Here is a 20,097-nt window from a genome sequence, read left to right as displayed (position 1 = left end):
TGTTTGAACATGTCTTGATAATATTATACAATGGAGTCTCATATCTTTACATACAGTGTTGCCGCACACATTTCACAAGGACAATACAGCAAATAATGAGTTTTCAAATGATACCTTACACAATATGCTTTGTACAAAATTTAACATGGTCTTGTAAAAGGGTGAACATAGGGTACAGACTGTCACAACACCCTAAATTAAAGAAACCACATGTTAGTCAAGCACTCAAAAGCAGAAATGCTGAGCACTCACAGCTGCAACTGAAACCAATAGGCGCTATGCTTTGAACACAAAGTTCTATATAATGCTAAATTCTCTGAAAAATCAGGTCCTAGTCATCTCAAATTGGGGACCCAAAATTACTGGACACTTTTGAACTTAATCTCTGTTATTCAGTTCCCCATCTGTAAAATGGATTATACCACCCCGTTATCTCATAGGTATGTTGTGAAAATAAATTAATTTTGCCAAGTATTTAGATACTCTAGTAATAAGTGCCATAGAAATGCCTGAGGAGAAAATAATAATCCTGTCTTCATAATAGTTTTCAAATAGTGCCTAATAAACAAGGCATGAGTGTATTGACCAATCTGGATAAAACAAAATGTTGAATAGCTGCTCACTGAGCACCATCCATTTTGTGGATTGAATGAGGCAGGTGTCCTATGGAGAAAAAAACTGTATGCGATTATATAGTCAGAGGCTGTTTTATGTCAAATGCATACACACAAGGCTGCTGAATAAGGTTGCACAGGCAACCTTAATTCTAGCATTTCCTGACTTTTGGATGTTGGACTTTGAAACCTTAAGAATATTTGTTAAAAGTAGTTTTTTTTTATGTGAAATATATACTTGTACTGTGCCTACCACAATGGGGCCTCAGTCCTGACTGGAACCTTTAGGCACTGTTGTAATACAAAATAGTAGTATCAAGAAAGTGTAATGGAAGAAGCTCCAAAGATGGAGCTCTATAGAACTTCCATCGAGAGAAGAGAAGAGCATCTGCTGAAAGAGATGCCAAAGGAATGATTAGAGAGGTAGGAGTGGAATCAGGAGAGAACAGAGTCATGAAAAGCAAGGGAGGATAAGATTTTAATAAGCAGGATGTGGTTGAAGTAGCTGAAAGGTCAAAGAAAAAATGTGGATACAAACCCAGAGATGTAGCTAGGAAGAAGTTGTTAGAGACCTTGGTGATTGGAAAGAAATATGATCCTTTTTGATAGCACCCTTAGATGAAAGAAAAAAGAACAGAGTATTGAGAGAAGGATAAAGTAATCCAAATTTGAGTATTTATTGTAGTGACTGAAAACTTTAAAGCTAGAAGAGCTAATAAAATGAGCTAATAGGCCGGGCTGATGGTCTTTTAGGGATATCTTTGCCAGATACACTGCAGCTTTGGTAGAAATGATAATAGCAACATAGCTTTGATCTTGAGAATGGCAAGAAATTCCTACCTTAAGAGGTAAAATATGAGGTAAAAAATACTGTTAATGTATTTTTGTGGTGTCCTTGACAGGTATGTATCATCAAACAAGTGTCTATTTTGTTAACTGCTTAAAAAACCCACTTCTAATATAAACTGAGTTGGGCTGCTGTATCTGGGATACATTTGCTGCTTGGCACTTGCAAAAGGAATAAAGCTATGTACTCTGTCCAGGGAGAGAGAAAGATGAATGCTTACAGGGTCAGGGATATGGCGAAGGCCACTCCCTTCCTCTGAAGTAGTGTAACAGAAGCGACTTCCAGACACAAAGAATGTTAAATGACTGGAAGCTACAAGGCACTTGTTGTGGTGACACACAGTTTATTATAGAGTGATTAATTTTATTTCAACTAGGAACAAGAAAATCAAGATTTGTTAGAGAAGTTCCAAACGCTCCACAGCCAAGCTGAGGACTGGGAAGTCAAGGCCCATCAAGCTGAGGGAGAAAGCAGCTCAATACGTCTTGAACTCCTCTCTGTAGATACCGATAGAAGACATCTTCGAGAGAGAGTGGAACTTTTAGAAAAAGAAATTCAAGAGGTAATAACCAATACTCCCCAATAAAATTGAATCCTATCAAGGAAAACGGTTTATACTTAATTGCTTTTTTTGTTTGTTTTTAAATAAAAGATAAGGAACATTTTCTATGCTTGCATGGAAATTAACTTCTATCCTTGAATGTTTTGAAGGCAGACACAGAATATTTGAAATGGTAACTGCAGTTCTGGCTAGAGTAGTATCATTTTTATTCTGCTTAACTCACTGCTGATGCCACAGCGATAGATTTTCAGTTGTTGGGGGGAAAAAAAGATTGTTTGCCTGTATGTAAGAGCCTTTTAGGTTACCTATCCATAAAATAGGTGTGATATTTGCCTGCAGTATTTCACAAGGGCGTGATTAATTATTTGTTCAAAGCGCATTGAGTTCCTTGACTGAGAGGCTCCATGTGGTAATCATGGAGGCAGTAGTGGTGGTGGTGTTGATATCTTAGTAGTACCTAGTAGCCAAAGTCAAAGATCAAGGCCCCCTTTGTGCAAGATGCTGCAGAGAAATGCAAACCAGTATTAGCACACTGTAATGCTATACTGTTGTTACTTAAATCTCTGAACATACTCAATGGACCCCGTCTGAAATTACCATTTATTTTACATACATCAGAGAAGTTGAAGAAGTTTTTGTGTTGTGGTTAGGGACTGGAGTTGATGTGGAATCTAGTGAATAGATTGAGGTTTTGAATGAGGCAATACCTTTTGTCCTCTGAATCAGAGTTTGATTTTGTAGCTGAGCAGTTGTAAGGCAGCATGGACAACCTCTATTTCATATGAAATAGAGCACTGAAGTATACTTGCATGTAAACAGCAACAGGATATGGCTGAATAGGAACAGCAATTTTGGAAGCAGAAAACATAGTTCTTTAGAAAACAAATGTACAAGATTATTCTATTAAATCTACAATACTAAGAACAGTAAGACTACAATGTGTATCTATTTTTTGAAGTATTTGAAAGATCCTTGGTTAATTGTGATTAGTTGATGGTGAAATGTCTATAGCATTTTGTTTCCTCTATTCTTTTTCTGAGGTTACTCACACCACTCTCCCTACCTACCCAGTGTATATGGATGGGAAGGTTTGGGAATGGGTGAAACCTTGGTTCCAGTCACCTAATGTACCAGCCAGTGCAGCTGTGCTGGTATGCCTGAGGGCATTTGCTGCAACAGGTATAACTCTGGCCCAGGGTACATCTGCACCCCTCTGGAGTAGGAAAGGCAGACTGTGGCACTTAGTCACCACTGACAGTAACTCCTCACTTAAAGTCGTCCCAGTTAATGTTGTTTCGTTATTAGGTCGCTGACCTATTAGAGAACATACTCCTTTAAAGTCTTGCAACATTCCCTTATAATGTTGTTTGGCTCCCCCCCTCCGCCAGCCCAGTGCTCCGCGGCTGGAATGCCCAGCAGGCGGCGCAGGGCAAGCCCCCATGCCGCAACCCCGCTATGTCCCTGCCTCAACCAAGCTTCACAATCATCATTGGTGAGTACAGTATTCAATTGTTTGTTTAAAATTATTTAAAACTTATACTATATATGTATATAATGTCTTTTGTCTGGCAGAAAAAAATTCCCTGGAACCTAACCCCCACTATTTACATTAATTCTTTTGGGGAAATTGGATTTGCTTAACATCGTTTCGCTTAAAGTTGCGTTTTTCAAGAACATAACTAGGACGTTAAGTGAGGAGTTACTGTACTTACTGGTCTACTCCTTGGAAAGCACTACAGATTGCTGCACCTTACACAGAGCTTAGGGCCAGCCACAGCTAAGCCATAAAATACTTGTAGCTCTGGTGCCTGGACTTCCGTAAATAATTGAAAGGAAAAACAGTAAAGGAACTGCATAGCAATTTTTCCTTCAGCAAAAATTCTACCCTCAGTTATTCCCAGGAAACTCCATTGCGTTTATGGAGTTGTATGGGTAACTGGTAGAACTCTGCCATTAATGTCTGCATGGCGTAGTGAAAAATCTTGCCCTTTGGAGTAACTGTTGTTAAGTAGAGCAGGTTTACATTCCTGTGGAGGAACTGTTTGGTAGAGCTCATATGAAGACTTCAAGATGGAGGAGCTAGATATTGTATGATCTCAGTAGATGTGAATAAATATTGCCACTATATCTTCCAATAATTCCATTTCACTACATGGGACAAAATGTTCTTGTGATTTTTTCAGAGTTAAGTATTAGTTCAAACTTTTGGTTCTTATAACAGCATATTAGATTATTCCAGTTATCAAATGAGGATTTCATATTTGAAGAAACAGTCTTTCTGAAGATCAAAAAGATTTTAACAGCCAAGCAGAGACAGGCCTCGTTTCTGTCTGACATTCTTAATTCATTGACAAGAGTGATAAGTTCAAGATTGGCAGTTGAGTAAAAGATGGAGTTCAGTCTTCAATTTTTAAGTTTTAATTTTCTTCTGAAACACCAGTATAGTCTACTTCTGCATTTTGTTTAATATCTGTGTAGTCCTTCAAATGGTTGCAAAAGTTTCTGAGAAACCTGGTTTAGGGTTGTTGGTTTTTTTAAATTATGATTTAGAAGAGAGAAAAAAAAAAGTAAGGTAGTCTAAAGTTCAGTTTAGAGCTCAGGGAAAAGATACTTAAATGTTTGTAATTTTGTTATGCATCTTTTAACACTGGGCAAAAAAATCGTGACCTCTTAACTGTTGTCTGTTTTCATTTAGCATATCAGTGCACACCAAGCATATGAATCTCAGCTCTCTTCAATTACAAAAAATATGTCCAGATTGGAAGAGGATCTCAAATACGAACAAGAAGAAAAGTCTTCTGTATTAGCTGACCTGGCTTCTGTGAGGGAACTGTGCATGAAACTTGAGTCTAGCAAAGAACATTTTTCACGCCAGCTAACATCCAAAAACCTGGATTATGAAAGGGTAAGAAACAACGACTAATATAGCTCTTGTTATAGCACAGATACACAATTTGATTTCCTTACTTGGGGGAGCTGTAATAATTCTTCCCCCCCACCCCCCTTACTAGTAATCATTTCTGACATGCACATATGCTTCACTGGGGCTCCTTTAGAATAGGAAATAAGTGTGTGTGTGCGCACGCACATAACAAACAGATGCGTGTTAGTCCACTAATTCTTGATATATTGTACAATCTTTAAATTTTCTACTGATTATTAACCTACTATACATTTTATTTAGATCATGATGGTTTGTTTTTATGTCTATTAAAGTGACTAATTTTAATAATTAATATAATGTATCTAATTCTGAAGTTACATGACAAATAAAAAACCCTCAGGTTAAAAATGGTGACACTAGCAGAGTTAAAATTAAGTTTAAAATAATCATGTGTTGAACATACCATTATGGTTAAGGCATTTTAATGTTTGTGGGTCCAGATTTATTCCTTTTTGTATTGTCACTACAAGGCACAAGATTGTTTGGGTGCCTTAACTGAATATTTCCATCTTAACCATTTAGATTTCTTATACATTTAATCTTAATTCTGAATTTCCTGGGTTTCTAAGGCTTATTTTAGGGATTATGAAAACATTCCTGTAATGTGTTTTTTCTAAACCCTTACATTAAAATTGATATGTATTTTTAATTTTAACTCCCATTTTAATATAATTTCTTGTCTGTTAAAAAAAATATTTTATAAACTGTAAATTAGTCTTTTTCAGAGAGAATGTGAGAACTGTACACACACGTATCTGTGTGTATCTGTTCGTAAAATACTACATAAATAGTGAACGTTAAATGTAAGGCTAGTAACAAATTTACTGTAGTAATTGTTTTATACCATAGGTTCTGGCTGAATTAGAAGATATAAAGTCTGAAGCAGAGCTTTTAAAAAAGCAATTGTCCAGCGAACGACTTACTATTCAGAATCTTGAAACACTGCTGGCTACTAGCAGAGACAAAGAGTTTCAGAATCATTTAAAATCCCATGAGAAAGATTCAGAAATTCAGTTACTTAAAGACAAGCTAACACTTGCAGAGAGCAAACTGTAAGTTCTAAAACAGACAACTACATTTCTTCCAATATTTTTACATTTTTTATTTTATTTGTATTTTGATTGTGAAAAATCTTTGAACTGTATAAAACAACTTATTTACATAATCAAACCCCCCACGCTTGGTCAAAAGATTGTTTCTGAGAGAATCATTGTTTGTGTGTTCAAATCTTCCATAAGAGCCCCAAACTCTCAATGACTCTTGACGTGGGCTTCCATCCTCCCAGTTACTATTATAAGTAGCATTTCAGCTACAGGAAAGAAACTTTCTCAGTCAGATTAGGTTTACCTGTTTCAGGAAATGAAGTTAGGGAAAAATACTAGGGCTATCGATTAATCGCAGTTAACTCATGCGATTAACTCAAAAAAATTAATCGCGATTAATCGCAGTTTTAATTGCACTGTTAAATAATAGAATACCAATTGAAATTTTATTAAATATTTGGATGTTTTTCTACATTTTCATATATATTGTATTCTGTGTTATAAATGAAATCAAAGTGTATATTATTTTTGCTTACAAATATTTGCACTGTAAAAATCACAAACAAAAGAAATAGTATTTTTCAATTCACCTCATACAAGTACTGTAGTGCAATCTTTTTGTTGTGAAAGTGCAACTTACAAATATAGATTTTTGTTGTTGTTACATGACCGCACTCTAAAACAAAACAATGTAAAACTTTAGAGCCTACAAGTCCACTCAGTCCTACTTCTTGTTCAGCCAATCACTAACACAAACAAGTCTGTTTACATTTAAGGGAGATAATGCTGCCCTCTTCTTATTTACAGTGCAACCAGAAAGTGAGAAGAGGCATTTGCATGGCACTTTTGTAGCTGGCATTGCAAGGTATTTATGTACCAGATATGCTAAACATTCGTATGCCCCTTCATGCTTCAGCCACCATTCCAGAGGACATGCTTCCATGCTGATGATGCTTGTTAAAAAATAAGCATTAATTAAATTTCTGACTGAATTCCTTGGGGCAGAATTGTATGTCCCCTGCTCTGTTTTACCCGAATTCTGCCATATATTTCCTTTTATAGCAGTCTCGGATGATGACCCGGCACACGTTGTTCATTTTAAGAACACTTTCACTGCAGATTTGACAAAATGCAAAGAAGGTACCAATTTGAGATTTCTAAAGATAGCTATAAAACTCGACCCAAGGTTTAAAATCTGAAGTGCCTTCCAAAATCTGAGAGGGACGAGCTGTGGAGCTTGCTTTCAGAAGTTTTAAAAGAGCAATACTCTGATGCGGAAACTACAGAACCTGAACCACCAAAAAAGAATATCAACCTGCTGGTGGCATCTGACTCAGATAATGAAAATGAACATGCGTTGGTCCGCGCTACTTTGGATTGTTATCGAGCAGAACCTATCATCAGCATGGATGCATGTCCCCTGGAATGGTGTTTGAAGCATGAAGGGACGTTTGAATCTTTAGCGCATCTGGCACGTAAATATTTTGCAACACCGGCTAAAACAGTGCCATGAGAACACCTGTTCTCACTTTCAGGTGATGTTGTAAACAAGAAGAGGGCATCATTATCCCCTGCAAATTGTAACCAACCTTATTTGTCTGAGCGATTGGCTGAACAAGAAGTAGGACTGAGTGGACTTGCATGCTCTAAAATTTTAGATTTTTATTTTTCAGTGCAGGTTTTTTTCTACATAATTCTACATTTGTAAGTTCAAATTTCATGATAAAGAGATTGTACTTTAGTACTTGTATGAGGTGAATTGAAAAATACAATTCTTTTGCTTTTTACAGTGCAAATATTTGTAACAAAGATAAATATAAAGTGAGCACTGTTCACTTTGTATTCTATGTTGTAATTTAAATTAATATATTTGAAAATGTAGAAAACATCAAAAAATATTTTTAAAAAATGGTATTCTATTGTTTAAAAAAATTAATCGCGATTAATCATGTTGTTAATCACTTGACAGCCCTAACAAACTACTAAAAAAAAAAAAAAGGAAAGAAGCATTTTTCTTCTGCATAGTAAAGCTTCAAAGCTGTATTAAGTCAATGTTCAGTTGTAAACTTTTAAAAGAACACCTATAACATTATGTTCAGAGTTACAAACATTTCAAAGTTAGAAACCGCCTCTGAGGTGTTCGTAACTCTGAGGTTCTACTGTATTTTTTTATCTATAAAGGAATATGATGCACTGTAGTATGAATTTATTGAAGGACTTCCAAGTTCACACTTTTGTCTTTCCCAGGTTAGCTTCATCCAGTAAATTGTCATTGTATTTGTTCAATTCTTCCCAACACTTCTGATTCTCACTCTGTTATTTTGAGCTGTTTGAAGTAACAACTCCTCTTACTTCATTTTTTGGTTTGCCTTGTTCATTTCTGTTTTTCCTAATTCCTCTAAGATACCAGCTGAAAGTGTGCAACAATTTAAGAAAATTCTTTGTTACTTCTCATGATATTTTTAGAACCAGTCATAATAGAGAAGTTTCCATGCTTCGAAGTAAAGTTGCACAGCTGCAGACGGACTATGATGTTTTAAAAAGGCAACTGACAACTGAACGATTTGAACGGTAAGCACCTGTGTTGTTTTTGTTTCAGTGGGGTGATCCTCCTTTCCCATCATTAAGGTAGCTGCTATTGCAATACCGTGTGTTTTGAAAATAGCTTTCCTAATAATTTTATCAAGGTTTACCATAACTCAGTTTTCACACAAGCATTCCCTTGTTAGTCCAAAGACCTCTTGGTGTTGATTACATTCAGAATATCAGTACAAGAATATATACCCTCATATTTTATATCCTAGCAACAATATAGTTATAAAGCATTGGCCAAAATTCTTACAACTGGATCAAGCCCAGGAGACACCTTCTCATCATGTTTTGATTCCCGTGAAAACTCTGACAAAGAACCCCAAGAAAACCTTGCTTTTGTATATACTGTAACAAACAAGTGATGTTATTGCTGGGTATCAGATCTTAGCTAAGGCCAAATGAAACAGCATAAGGCTGAGCCCTGTTGTCTGCCCCTGTCAAGACAAGAGTAACGGCTGGACCTCTTTTATCAAGGTTTTCTTACCTCATTTTGTCATATTTTTCCCTAACTACTCACTAAGCATTTCTTTGTAATAAAGTAAACAAATCAACAATTACCTGCATCTGGTATCCAATTAGCTCAGTGGTTCTCTTATTTGTGTCTGTAGTAGTTTACATGCCCCTCGCCCGCCCGCCACACAAGTGCATATACTAATTTTTAAAAAAATCAACATGCAACTCTCACTAAATATTAAAAACAGCAAGGCATTGATTGAAACAGAGCCAACAATCCATTGTAATAAGAGCAAAAGCAAAACTGCAGTTGTGTTTGATGCTTACAATTAAATGTGCACACTTGCGTTGTAGCAAACGGATTAATGTACAGAGGGCAACAATTTTGTATAATGCCATGCAAGTTTAACAGAAATCCGTCAAAAGGCACAGTGCCATCCTGGGACCTGGTATGTCTGGAGGAATCAGCTGTGCTAGTTATTCATTGATGTGGGTAAAATGTGCACAGTAAGTTGTTTTTTTGTTTTTTTCCCTAAAGCTTCTCATGCTCCCCCAGAATACATTCCGTGCCCTCCTCCCAAGGGAGCATGCCCCCAGTTTGAAAATCTCTGAATTAGCTATACTTTCTTTATTTCTGTTACCACAACCCAAACCTTAAATAAGATCATGCTAATATTTTAACAGTTGCTACAAGTTTAACACAATCCCTGTCTCATGATCTTATTCTTTTTGGTCACATGCTTTGGGCCTAACCTGTTCTAACACCAAAACTCAATTTAAAATCATAATACACCCAGGTCCAATGTAGGCCTATATTCCCACACCATGGTTGCAGCTTGGATAGTGGCGCAAGTGATGTCATTTTCTATCCTCTTCAGTGCCGTCTGAGGTCTAAAAGACCATTCTCAACTTCAAAGTTGGGGGGTGGGGTGTTTGGGTTTTTTTAATGTTACAAGTAGTTTCAGGTACCATACCTAGTTCTTACCTACATGCCTTCAGCTTCCATCCAGGACACACCACACGATCCATTGTCTATAGCCAAGCTCTAAGATACAACCGCGTTTGCTCCAATCACTCAGACAGAGACAAACACCTACAAGATCTCTATCAAGCATTCTTAAAACTACAATATCCACCTGCTGAAGTGAAAAAACAGATTGACAGAGCCAGAAGAGTACCCAGAAGTCACCTACTACAGGACAGGCCCAACAAAGAAAGTAACCGAACGCCACTAGCTGTCACCTTCAGCCCCCAACTAAAACCTCTCCAGCACATCAAAGATTTACAACCTATCCTGAAAAATCATCCCTCACTCTCACAGATCTTGGGAGACAGACCAGTCCTTGCTTACAGACAGCCCCCCAACCTGAAGCAAATACTCTCCAGCAACCAAACACCACACAACAAAAACACTAACCCAGGAACCTATCCTTGCAACAAAGCCCGATGACAACTCTGTCCACATATTTATTCAAGTGACACTATCATAGGAACTAATCACATTAGCCACGTCATCAGCGGCTCGTTCACCTGCACATCTACAAATGTGATATGTGCCAGCAATGCCCCTCTGCCATGTACATTGGCCAAACTGGACAGTCTCTATGCAAAAGAATAAATGGAAACAAATCTGACATCAGGAATCATAACATTCAAAAACCGGTAGGAGTACATTTCAACCTCTCTGGCCACTCAGTAACAGATTTAAAGGTGGCAATTTTGGAATAGAAAAGCTTCAAAAACAGACTCCAACAAGAAATTGCTTAGCTTGAATTAATATGCAAACTAGATACCATTAACTTGGGTTTGAAAGAGACTGGGAGTGGCTGGGTCATTACACATATTGAATCTATTTCCCCATGTTAAGTATCCTCATACCCTCTTGTTAACTGTCTAAATGGGCCATCTTGGTTATCGCTACAAAAATTTTTTCTCTTGCTGACAATAGCTCATCTTAATTAATTAGCCTCTTGCTCCACCTTTTCATGTTCTCTCTCTCTCGCTCTCTCTCTCTCTGTGTATGTGTATATATATATATATATATATATATATATATTTTTATCTTCTTACTATATGTTCCATTCTATGCATCCGATGAAGTGGGCTGTAGCCCACGAAAGCTTATGCTCAAATAAATGTGTTAGTCTCTAAGGTGCACCAAGTACTCCTGTTCTTTATACCTAGATCTGAAACTCCTGGTAGATCCAGTGGATTTACAGTCGCATTTTAAAGTAATTTTTTCCTCACCTCTTGAGGTATGGGAGACCCATACAAAAAACAAATATACTGAGTTTACAGAAGAACAAGACTGACTACACGAAGTGTTGTCAAATTCACAAACTAAACAAACTGAAAAAGTAGATAATTTTTTTCTAACTTTTTATCATACCCTTAAGTGTTACTTTTAACAATTAATTTTAAAAAGTGAACTGTGTCCCTTAAATATAATTGAGACATTTTTATTTAAAGTGTGTATATGATATCCAATTAAATTGTCACCTTTCATTTTCTTTTATCTTCTAATAATTTCTACAGAGAAATATTATGATGTGGCGGAATATGAATGCTAATAGTGGTAATAAAGATAAAAGTGTGTACAAATTAGAGTTTAATAAAATTATTGTCCACTTGGTAGAGAGCGCGCAATTCAGGAAATGCGTCGACATGGTCTGTCCACATCTTCTGTACGTACCTCATCTCCACTTAGTTCAACAATGAGATCTCCTTCCCATTCTCCAGAGCATGCAATTGTAAGAACAACCGATCGAGCAGCAGCAGAAAAGTAAGTAATTTGTTGATTTTTGTCAAGATTAAGTGTTCACAGAAGAATTAAATACAGCTGTTTTTAGATTGAAATGGGGGGCAAGAAATCAGCATTTTATGTTTTGGTGCATATGAAATATTTAAACACTCAAATGATAGTTACATTCTTATAGTGTTTTAAACAAAATAAATAGTATTGACTGAAAACATGAAATGCTAGTTATTCTCCAAAAGCAAAGTATTACAATGGATTCCTGCTCCTGGGATTTTGCTTATAGAACAGGACTGCCATATACATCCATAGATTTAAAATTCTAAAACCACTAAACCTCTTCACCAGTAAGGGGGAGCTGGGGCATGTCTGTGCCGCTGAGCTGATACAGTAACTCCTCACTTAAAGTCTTCCCGGTTAACATTGTTTCATTGTTACGTTGCTGATCAATTAGGGAACATGCTTGTTTAAAGTTTCGCAATGCTCCCTTATAACATCATAGAATCATAGAATATCATGGTTGGAAGGGACCTCAGGAGGTCATCTAGTCCAACCCCCTGCTCATAGCAGGACCGATCCCCAATTAAATCATCCCAGCCAGGGCTTTGTCAAGCCTGACCTTAAAAACTTCTAAGGAAGGAGATTCCACCACCTCCCTAGGTAACGCATTCCAGTGTTTCACCACCCTCCTAGTGAAAATTTTTCCTAATATCCAACCTAAATCTCCCCCACTGCAACTTGAGACCATTACTCCTTGTTCTGTCATCTGCTACCACTGAGAACAGTCTAGAGCCATCCTCTTTGGAACCCCCTTTCAGGTAGTTGAAAGTAGCTATCAAATCCCCCCTCGTTCTTCTCTTCCGTAGACTAAACATCCCCAGTTCCCTCAGTCTCTCCTCAGTCCCCTAATCATTTTTGTTGCCCTCCGCTGGACTCTTCCCAATTTTTCCACATCCTTCTTGTACTGTGGGGCCCAAAACTGGACACAGTACTCCAGATGAGGCCTCACCAATGTCGAACAGAGGGGAACGATCACATCCCTCGATGTGCTGGCAATGCCCCTACTTATACATCCCAAAATGCCATTGGCCTTCTTGGCAACAAGGGCACACTGTTGACTCATATCCAGCTTCTCATCCACTGTAACCCCTAGGTCCTTTTCTGCAGAACTGCTGTCGAGCCATTCGGTCCCTAGTCTGTAGCGGTGCATGGGATTCTTCCGTCCTAAGTGCAGGACTCTGCACTTGTCCTTGTTGAACCTCATCAGATTTCTTTTGGCCCAATCCTCCAATTTGTCTAGGTCCCTCTGTATCCTATCCCTGCCCTCCAGCATATCTACCTCTCCTCCCAGTTTAGTGTCACCTGCAAACTTGCTGAGGGTGCAATCCACACCATCCTCCAGATCATTTATGAAGATATTGAACAAAACCGGCCCCAGGACCAACCCTTGGGGCACTCCACTTGATACCGGCTGCCAACTAGACATGGAGCCATTGATCACTACCCATTGAGCCCGACAATCTAGCCAGCTTTCTATCCACCTTATAGTCCATTCATCCAGCCCATACTTCTTTAACTTGCTGGGAAGAATACTGTGGGAGACAGTGTCAAAAGCTTTGCTAAAGTCAAGGAACAACACATCCACTGCTTTCCCTTCATCCACAGAACCAGTTATCTCGTCATAGAAGGCAATTAGATTAGTCAGGCATGACTTGCCCTTGGTGAATCCATGCTGGCTGTTCCTGATCACTTTCCTCTCCTCTAAGTGCTTCAGAATTGATTCCTTGAGGACCTGCTCCATGATTTTTCCAGAGACTGAGGTGAGGCTGACTGGCCTGTAGTTCCCAGGATCCTCTTTCTTCCCTTTTTTAAAGATGGGCACTACATCATTTGGCAGCCTCCTGCTTTGTCCACTGCTTGCAGGAAGAGCAGCCCCTTGGAGCTAGCTGGTGGGGGCTTGGAACCAGGGTGGACCGGCAGCCCCCCATCAGCTCCCCGCTCCCCTAAGTTCCCTGTGCGGCAGCTGCCCAGCAGGCTATCAGTTGTTGGCAGTTCAGCTGTCCCTCCCCCCACTGCTATGTGCTGCTCCTGCCCTCTGACTTGGAGCTGCTCCCTGGAGCCTCCTGCTTGCTGTGCGGAGGGCGGGAGAGAAGGGGGCTAATGTCAGGGTGTCCCCCTGCTCCCACACCCCGCTTACCCCATCTTCCATAGAGCAGGGGGGATACAGAGAGACCTTCCTGGCAGCAGCTGCCGTCTCAGCTTGATCTACTTAAACAGGCAGTGTACTTAGAGTGGGGTCAGCGTACGTAAAGGAGCAATACGCATCTCTCTCTCTCTGACACCAGTGTGTGTCTGTCTGCCATGCTGTCTCCCCTCCCTCCATTCGTGCTGCCTCGTAGAGTGCGAGGCTACATTAACAACAATGTATTAACCCTTGACGGCTCAGCCGAATGCTAGTTCATCATTTAGCAGTAAGGCATTCCCTAGGAAATATCCCACCCTCTGACTTCACCACCTCAACCAAGCTTCACAATCATCATCGCTATGTACCACTATTAAATTGTTTGTTTAAAACTTGTACTGTCTGTGTGTGTGTGAGTATGTGTGTGTATATAGTCTTTTGTCTGGTGAAAAAAATTTCCCTGGAACCTAACCCTCTCACCCCCTTTACATTAATTCTTATGGGGAAATTGGATTAGTTTAACATCATTTCGCTTAAAGTTGCATTTTTCAGGAACAAGAAAAGGAGTATTTGTGGCACCTTAGAGACTAACCAGTTTATTTGAGCATAAGCTTTCGTGAGCTACAGCTCACTTCATCGGATGCATAAAAGTGGAAAATGCAGTAAGGATATTTTTATACACACAGACCATGAAAAAATGGGTGTTTATCACTTCAAAAGGTTTTCTCTCCCCACACCCCACTCTCCTGCTGGTAATAGCTTATCTAAAGTGATCACTCTCCTTACAATGTGTATGATAATCAAGGTGGGCCATTTTCCAGCATAAATCCAGGGTTTAACAAGAACGTCTGAGGAACGTGACGTAACTACAGGAACATAACTACAACGTTAAGCGAGGAGTTACTGTATAGGGTATGTCTACACAGCTAAGGAAAGCCCGTGACTGGCCAGTGCCAGCTGACTCAGGGTCACAGGACTCAGGCTGCAGGGTTGTTTCATTGCTGTGTATATTTCCGGGCTCAGGCTGCAGCCTGAGCTCTGGTCCCCTGGAAGGTGAGAGAGGGTCCCAGAGCTCAGGATGCAGCCGAATACGGAAGTCTACGCAACAATGAAACAGCCCTGTGAGCCCAAGTTGGCTGCCATGGGCCAGCCTCGGGTGTCTGGTTGCTATGTAAACATATCCACAGTGTCCTGTACTGGCCGGAGCTTGAGTATTTGTGCAGTCTAATCAATTTGTTTCCTTTCTTCAGCTTTGGTGACATATGCCCTGCATCTTGGCCAGTCAGCTGTAGATATTGTCCAAGCACAGAGGCTACTCTGAGATTATAGTAAACCTCACTTAAACACTCTCTTCACCACACCTGGCTCTGATATTCTCAGCATTAATGGCCTCACAGAGACCAGGGTTGACAGCTGCTCCATATTTGATACACAGATCATCTCATCTAGTAACCTGAAACTACTACATGGAAAGTTGAGAATGATTTGTCAGGTTGATACCCTGAAAGCTGGAGGAATTTCTTATGTCACGACATTTGGGGTACTGAAGAAGACAGCCTTCAATCCTTCCTCTCTACCTCAGAGTAGCCACGCTCCTAATTTTTGTAGAGAGAGGCTAGGGTCATCCAACTCATGCAGAAAACCACTATGGGCTCCCAGCCAGAAATCATACCCATCCAATCCATCCATATACCACTCTAGCCATGTGTAAGGTGGCAAACTGCAAGCACACACTGCCAAAGAGTGCCACTGACTACTTCTGTCTTTTACATTAGCACTTGATGGTAACATTATTGATGGTCAAGGACAAGCCTAATAGTTCAGCACCCCTGAATCACGATTCTAACACTGGGATGTTCTAAGAATGAAGAGCAACAACCCATACTCGGAGCTACCTGTTAACAACACATACACTGTTATAGGAATCTTATACTAAGGTAGATAGCATAGATACATAGGTCAATACTAGTATGAGTTTTGGAAAAACTCATACCAGTTTATCAGTTCTCTCCCCTTGCAAATTTGTACAGAATTCAGTCTATGAGGGATTGGAAATGGCCTAGCATCGAGTGTGGAAATCCTCCGACGCACTTGATACCCATAGGTATATCTGCCTGAGATTTTTGGCTTTCAGTAGGTAATTTAGCCGATTGAAAGTTTGCTAAATGGGGATTTGGGCAGAGGACAATCTCATTAAGGCAAAAAGGAGTGTGGTCACATTCTGTTTCTTGAGATCCATTATCCAACCCTCTACCTTCCACAAGAGAGGTAAGGGACAGGCCAAGATGTTGTTCTTTATTTCTAGGTTGGTTTGAAGGATACCTGGAAGGTGTTGGGCCTCTGTATTAGCAGAGGTCTCAGGAAGCCAAGGCCCAGGCTACTAAGCAGCAAAAACCTTGATTTTTTTGAAAGGTTCAAGCACAAACTGCCAAGTTCCCAAGATGCATCTTGGGGACTCTTCCATTTCTGATTGCCAGGGTCTGAACGTTCAAGGTCATGATAAGGCACAGTCTATCAGAGGTAGATCAGAATCTGTAGCTAGCCTGTCATCTTTTACTGTCCAGGAGATTTGCAGGACACTCCTGTATGTCTCTACATTTTTACAAAGCATTGTTGTTTTAGATATGACCTGTCAATGGTACAAACCTGGTTACAGGTTTGTGTGACCCACCTCTCCCGCCGCTACACGTTACATCTCAGTGAAAAGTCAAAATGAAAGGATTGTTGAGTTCTGTTTATTTAACAGAGTTGAGCTCTGTTTATTTTCAAAAAGTATTTAGTAACCAGGTATGCTACCACAGCTGACTTGTCTAATTAGATCATGTCTGAACTGTCAGAGGGGAACCAAGAATCCCGAAATTGCACAAAGTTAACAGAAGAGATACCATTTCATATTTGTACTTTTTCCATGGACTTTGCTTGAATCCAAATACTCTTGAAATTTCTGATTTCATACACAAATTTAAGATTTGTCCGATCCCAGCTCTGAGTCCAATGCATAATTGTTTCTTGGCACTCAGACCTGCCCATGAACTTTTCACTTTCTCTCTCTGATCACTTTTACTTCTTATTTATCCCTTCCTTGCAGCTTTCCACAGTGGAAGTATGTTTTGTCAATTGTGTTGTTTTATACTGTGCACTGGGAATTTTTCCCCTTTTTATAAGCCATTTAGTCTAACCTAATAACTTTCTACTTGTCCTTGGCTTACATTTTACTTTTGTCCAGTGCTTGTGCGACATGTGTCAAAAATAAAATATATATTAAAATAAATTCTGTGGGTGATATCATGGGCTGATTCTAGTAATTTAGGAATAAACTATGAAGAAGGTAATATTATTACATATTTTACCCTTGTTGAATTGATAAAAATACTGTAAGCAGATGTTTATATTTTTAAAATTTCTTCTTCCTCCCCCCAACCAGAAATGTGAGCTTCAAGGAATAACCATACCTGGGATAGTCTTAAAACTAAACCAGTAATAGAAGGATTAACTTGTTTCAAGGACTTTTGAAAATTATGAAGGTTGACATGAATTCTGCCTCTGACTTTGCTTCAAATCAGTGATAACTTGTGAATTTGTGTGTGCTCGTGTCATACAATCAGCCTTGAAAATTCTATTCTCCCATTTATCTGGGGTTGACAAGGTGTTTTTTTTTATGGGTGCTTTTCATTGCCAGTCAATGCACAAAATTCATGCATTATAACAAAGTTGCATGGCAGTTTTGCAAAGCTAGTATAATAGCTATATAAATTTATGGTACAAAAGAAGGAAGCTGGGTAAGAATAACTGATTTAACAACTTCTGATTTCTCTGCTTATTTAAATTTGCTTAAATCAGATATGGCTTCAGAAATATGTACATACTACAGCATGAGCGAATATTGAACAAAAACAGGTTTGGACTTTTTTAAAGATTTGTTGATGCACAGTATATTATGCTTCTGGTGGATTTCCGTGTGTTTTTGGATTTTTTTACAAGTGTTTTCTGTTTACATGTCATTGCTTTTATACACCCCATGTCTTGCAGAATGTCAGTTTATTTTCTGAATGTATTATTATCCTCGCTGTAGAATTTTCTTCTTAACAAAGAGCAGTGTCAAATCAATAATTGTATTTTATAAATTTACTTTATATGTCATTTCTAATAAAAATAATAGTCCTAGTCTTCTGGAATACCATTTATACTTTAAAACTTATTTTGCCAATGTTAATGAAAAGTAATGGAAATAAGAGATTTTAAACTTGTACTGTATTATAATGTACTAAATATTACACAATAGTTCTATTTTACTTATTTCCAAACTAAATCTGGAGATATTTTTCAATTTTTTTTTAATTTTTTTTTTAAAAGATCAGAACAAAATCTGGAATCGTTCATACAGTTGAGTTCAAGTTTTTAAAGAGATGTGACACAGGGCCTTATTAGGATACAGAGCTACTAGGTAAGTGTAGTGAGGATTAATCTCTTTAACAAAACTCTGATAAATGTGACAGACAATTATTAAAAGTTTAGGTCATAGTAGGTTATGTACTCTGTTACATTCATTTTTTATAACATATTAAAGCTGATCTATGTCAGATAACTGTATATTTGGATTCATCTTGGTTGTCCTTCTCCAAAATGTTTAATTTGAATAGTGCTTAATAGTATCTAGTAATTCAAAAGATAATGTGACAAGTATTTATTGGTGTTATGTATAGGATTAGAAGGGGAAACCTATACTGTTATAATGCATACCTGCTGACTGATTTACAGCATTCCATTCATATAACTTTGAAGAAAATCCTGTCCTTCCCAGATTCCATTATGGACACCAATAAGGCATAAAGAACATATAAAATGACATGGATGAATTAAACTTTGACCTTCGCTACACTTGGTCTCCCATCAACAGTATTTTGCAATAAGATTGTTAAGACTGTGACTTAATAAAAATATATTTTATCTGGAAATATGGTCTCAATAGAAACATTGTAATTAACTTAAATATATTGTTGTTTCCATATATAAGCTTTATTCTTGTATGAGGGTGGCATATTGTGTCAGTTTAGACAATCATATCTATGTAGAGACTAGATTGTAAGGACTGAAAGTGGCAACATAAAACACACACACATTCAGGATTACTTGTAAATATTTTAAATAGGTTAGTTCCAACCTCTGGGGGCATGGAAGGGAATTGCTTATACAAGATGAGTACAATTCTGTTTTTAATGGATTGTTGGTTTGTCCATTATGGGGTGAAAGGAATTGTTGGTTTGTCCATTATGGGGTGAAGGGAAATACTATAGGGATTGATACTATCCAAATGAAGTTAACAGCAAAGCTTTCATTGACATCAGTGGTGCATGATGAGGTTCACAGTAACTATATAAAGTACGTTCTCACATTATTCAATTTTTGTTTCTGCTTTGGATAGTCTCCGCAGTAGCTTTTAAATCTTTTAATTTATATTCTTTTTACTGTCAAACTTTTTCAATAATAAAATACTAAGTGAAAAGAGCAAGGGTATGTTTACGCTACAAAATTAAGTCGATCTAAGTTATGTCAGCTGCCACAGTAATTAGTGTGGACGTACACAACCAACTTATGCTCCTTGCGTCAGTGTTATGCATTCTCACTACCAGTGCTTGCATCAATGCAGAGAACAGTGCACCATGAGTAGCTAGCCTACTGTGCAACTCATCGCCATCTAGCGCAGGGTGTTTTGAGTAGGCTTTGCAATGCTGCAAGGGGGAAAAACATTCATGCAGCAGTGACTGGGAAAATGGCATGAATGTCCCATGATACAGTTTTCTCCGTCATGTAATTGTAGACGCTGTAGACACTGCTTTAAGTCAATGTAACTTACATCACTCATGGGGGATGGCTTTTTCACACCTCAGAGTGACGCAAGTTACATCGACTTAAGCAGTAGTGTATACAAGCTCATAGTGATGAGCATTGCGAACACAATGTGCCTGATCCTGCAGTATTTCCGGAGCTGCCGCACAGAATGTGACAATTCCTTTCAAGTAGCCTTGCTGAAAGCCGTGGAATAAAACAATTCCCGGTTGCTGTTGGCAGTCACAGAGCAACTGAACGTGACTGAGCGCTGGTCTG

The 20,097-nt window shown here is 38.5% G+C and overlaps 1 protein-coding gene across 1 annotated transcript in view; it reads left to right on the top strand.

Annotated features, from left to right (window-relative positions):
• The window catches only part of CEP135 (centrosomal protein 135), a 107,418-nt gene extending 89,000 nt beyond the window's left edge, over positions 1 to 18,418 (top strand). Inside the window, exons 21-26 of the mRNA XM_074951371.1 lie at positions 1,838 to 2,023; positions 4,719 to 4,928; positions 5,817 to 6,019; positions 8,477 to 8,581; positions 11,691 to 11,837; positions 17,417 to 18,418. Of these exons, the coding sequence (XP_074807472.1) occupies positions 1,838 to 2,023; positions 4,719 to 4,928; positions 5,817 to 6,019; positions 8,477 to 8,581; positions 11,691 to 11,837; positions 17,417 to 17,438 (873 nt within the window). The 3' untranslated portion in view covers positions 17,439 to 18,418. The remainder of the gene's footprint in view (positions 1 to 1,837; positions 2,024 to 4,718; positions 4,929 to 5,816; positions 6,020 to 8,476; positions 8,582 to 11,690; positions 11,838 to 17,416) is intronic.
• Positions 18,419 to 20,097: the final 1,679 nt, after the last annotated feature.

The sequence above is a fragment of the Natator depressus genome, chromosome 4 (genome assembly GCF_965152275.1).
Source record: "Natator depressus isolate rNatDep1 chromosome 4, rNatDep2.hap1, whole genome shotgun sequence".
Taxonomy (NCBI): Eukaryota; Metazoa; Chordata; order Testudines; family Cheloniidae; genus Natator; species Natator depressus.
Note: the sequence above shows the minus strand (reverse complement) of the source record. Positions and strands in the feature narration are given on the sequence as shown.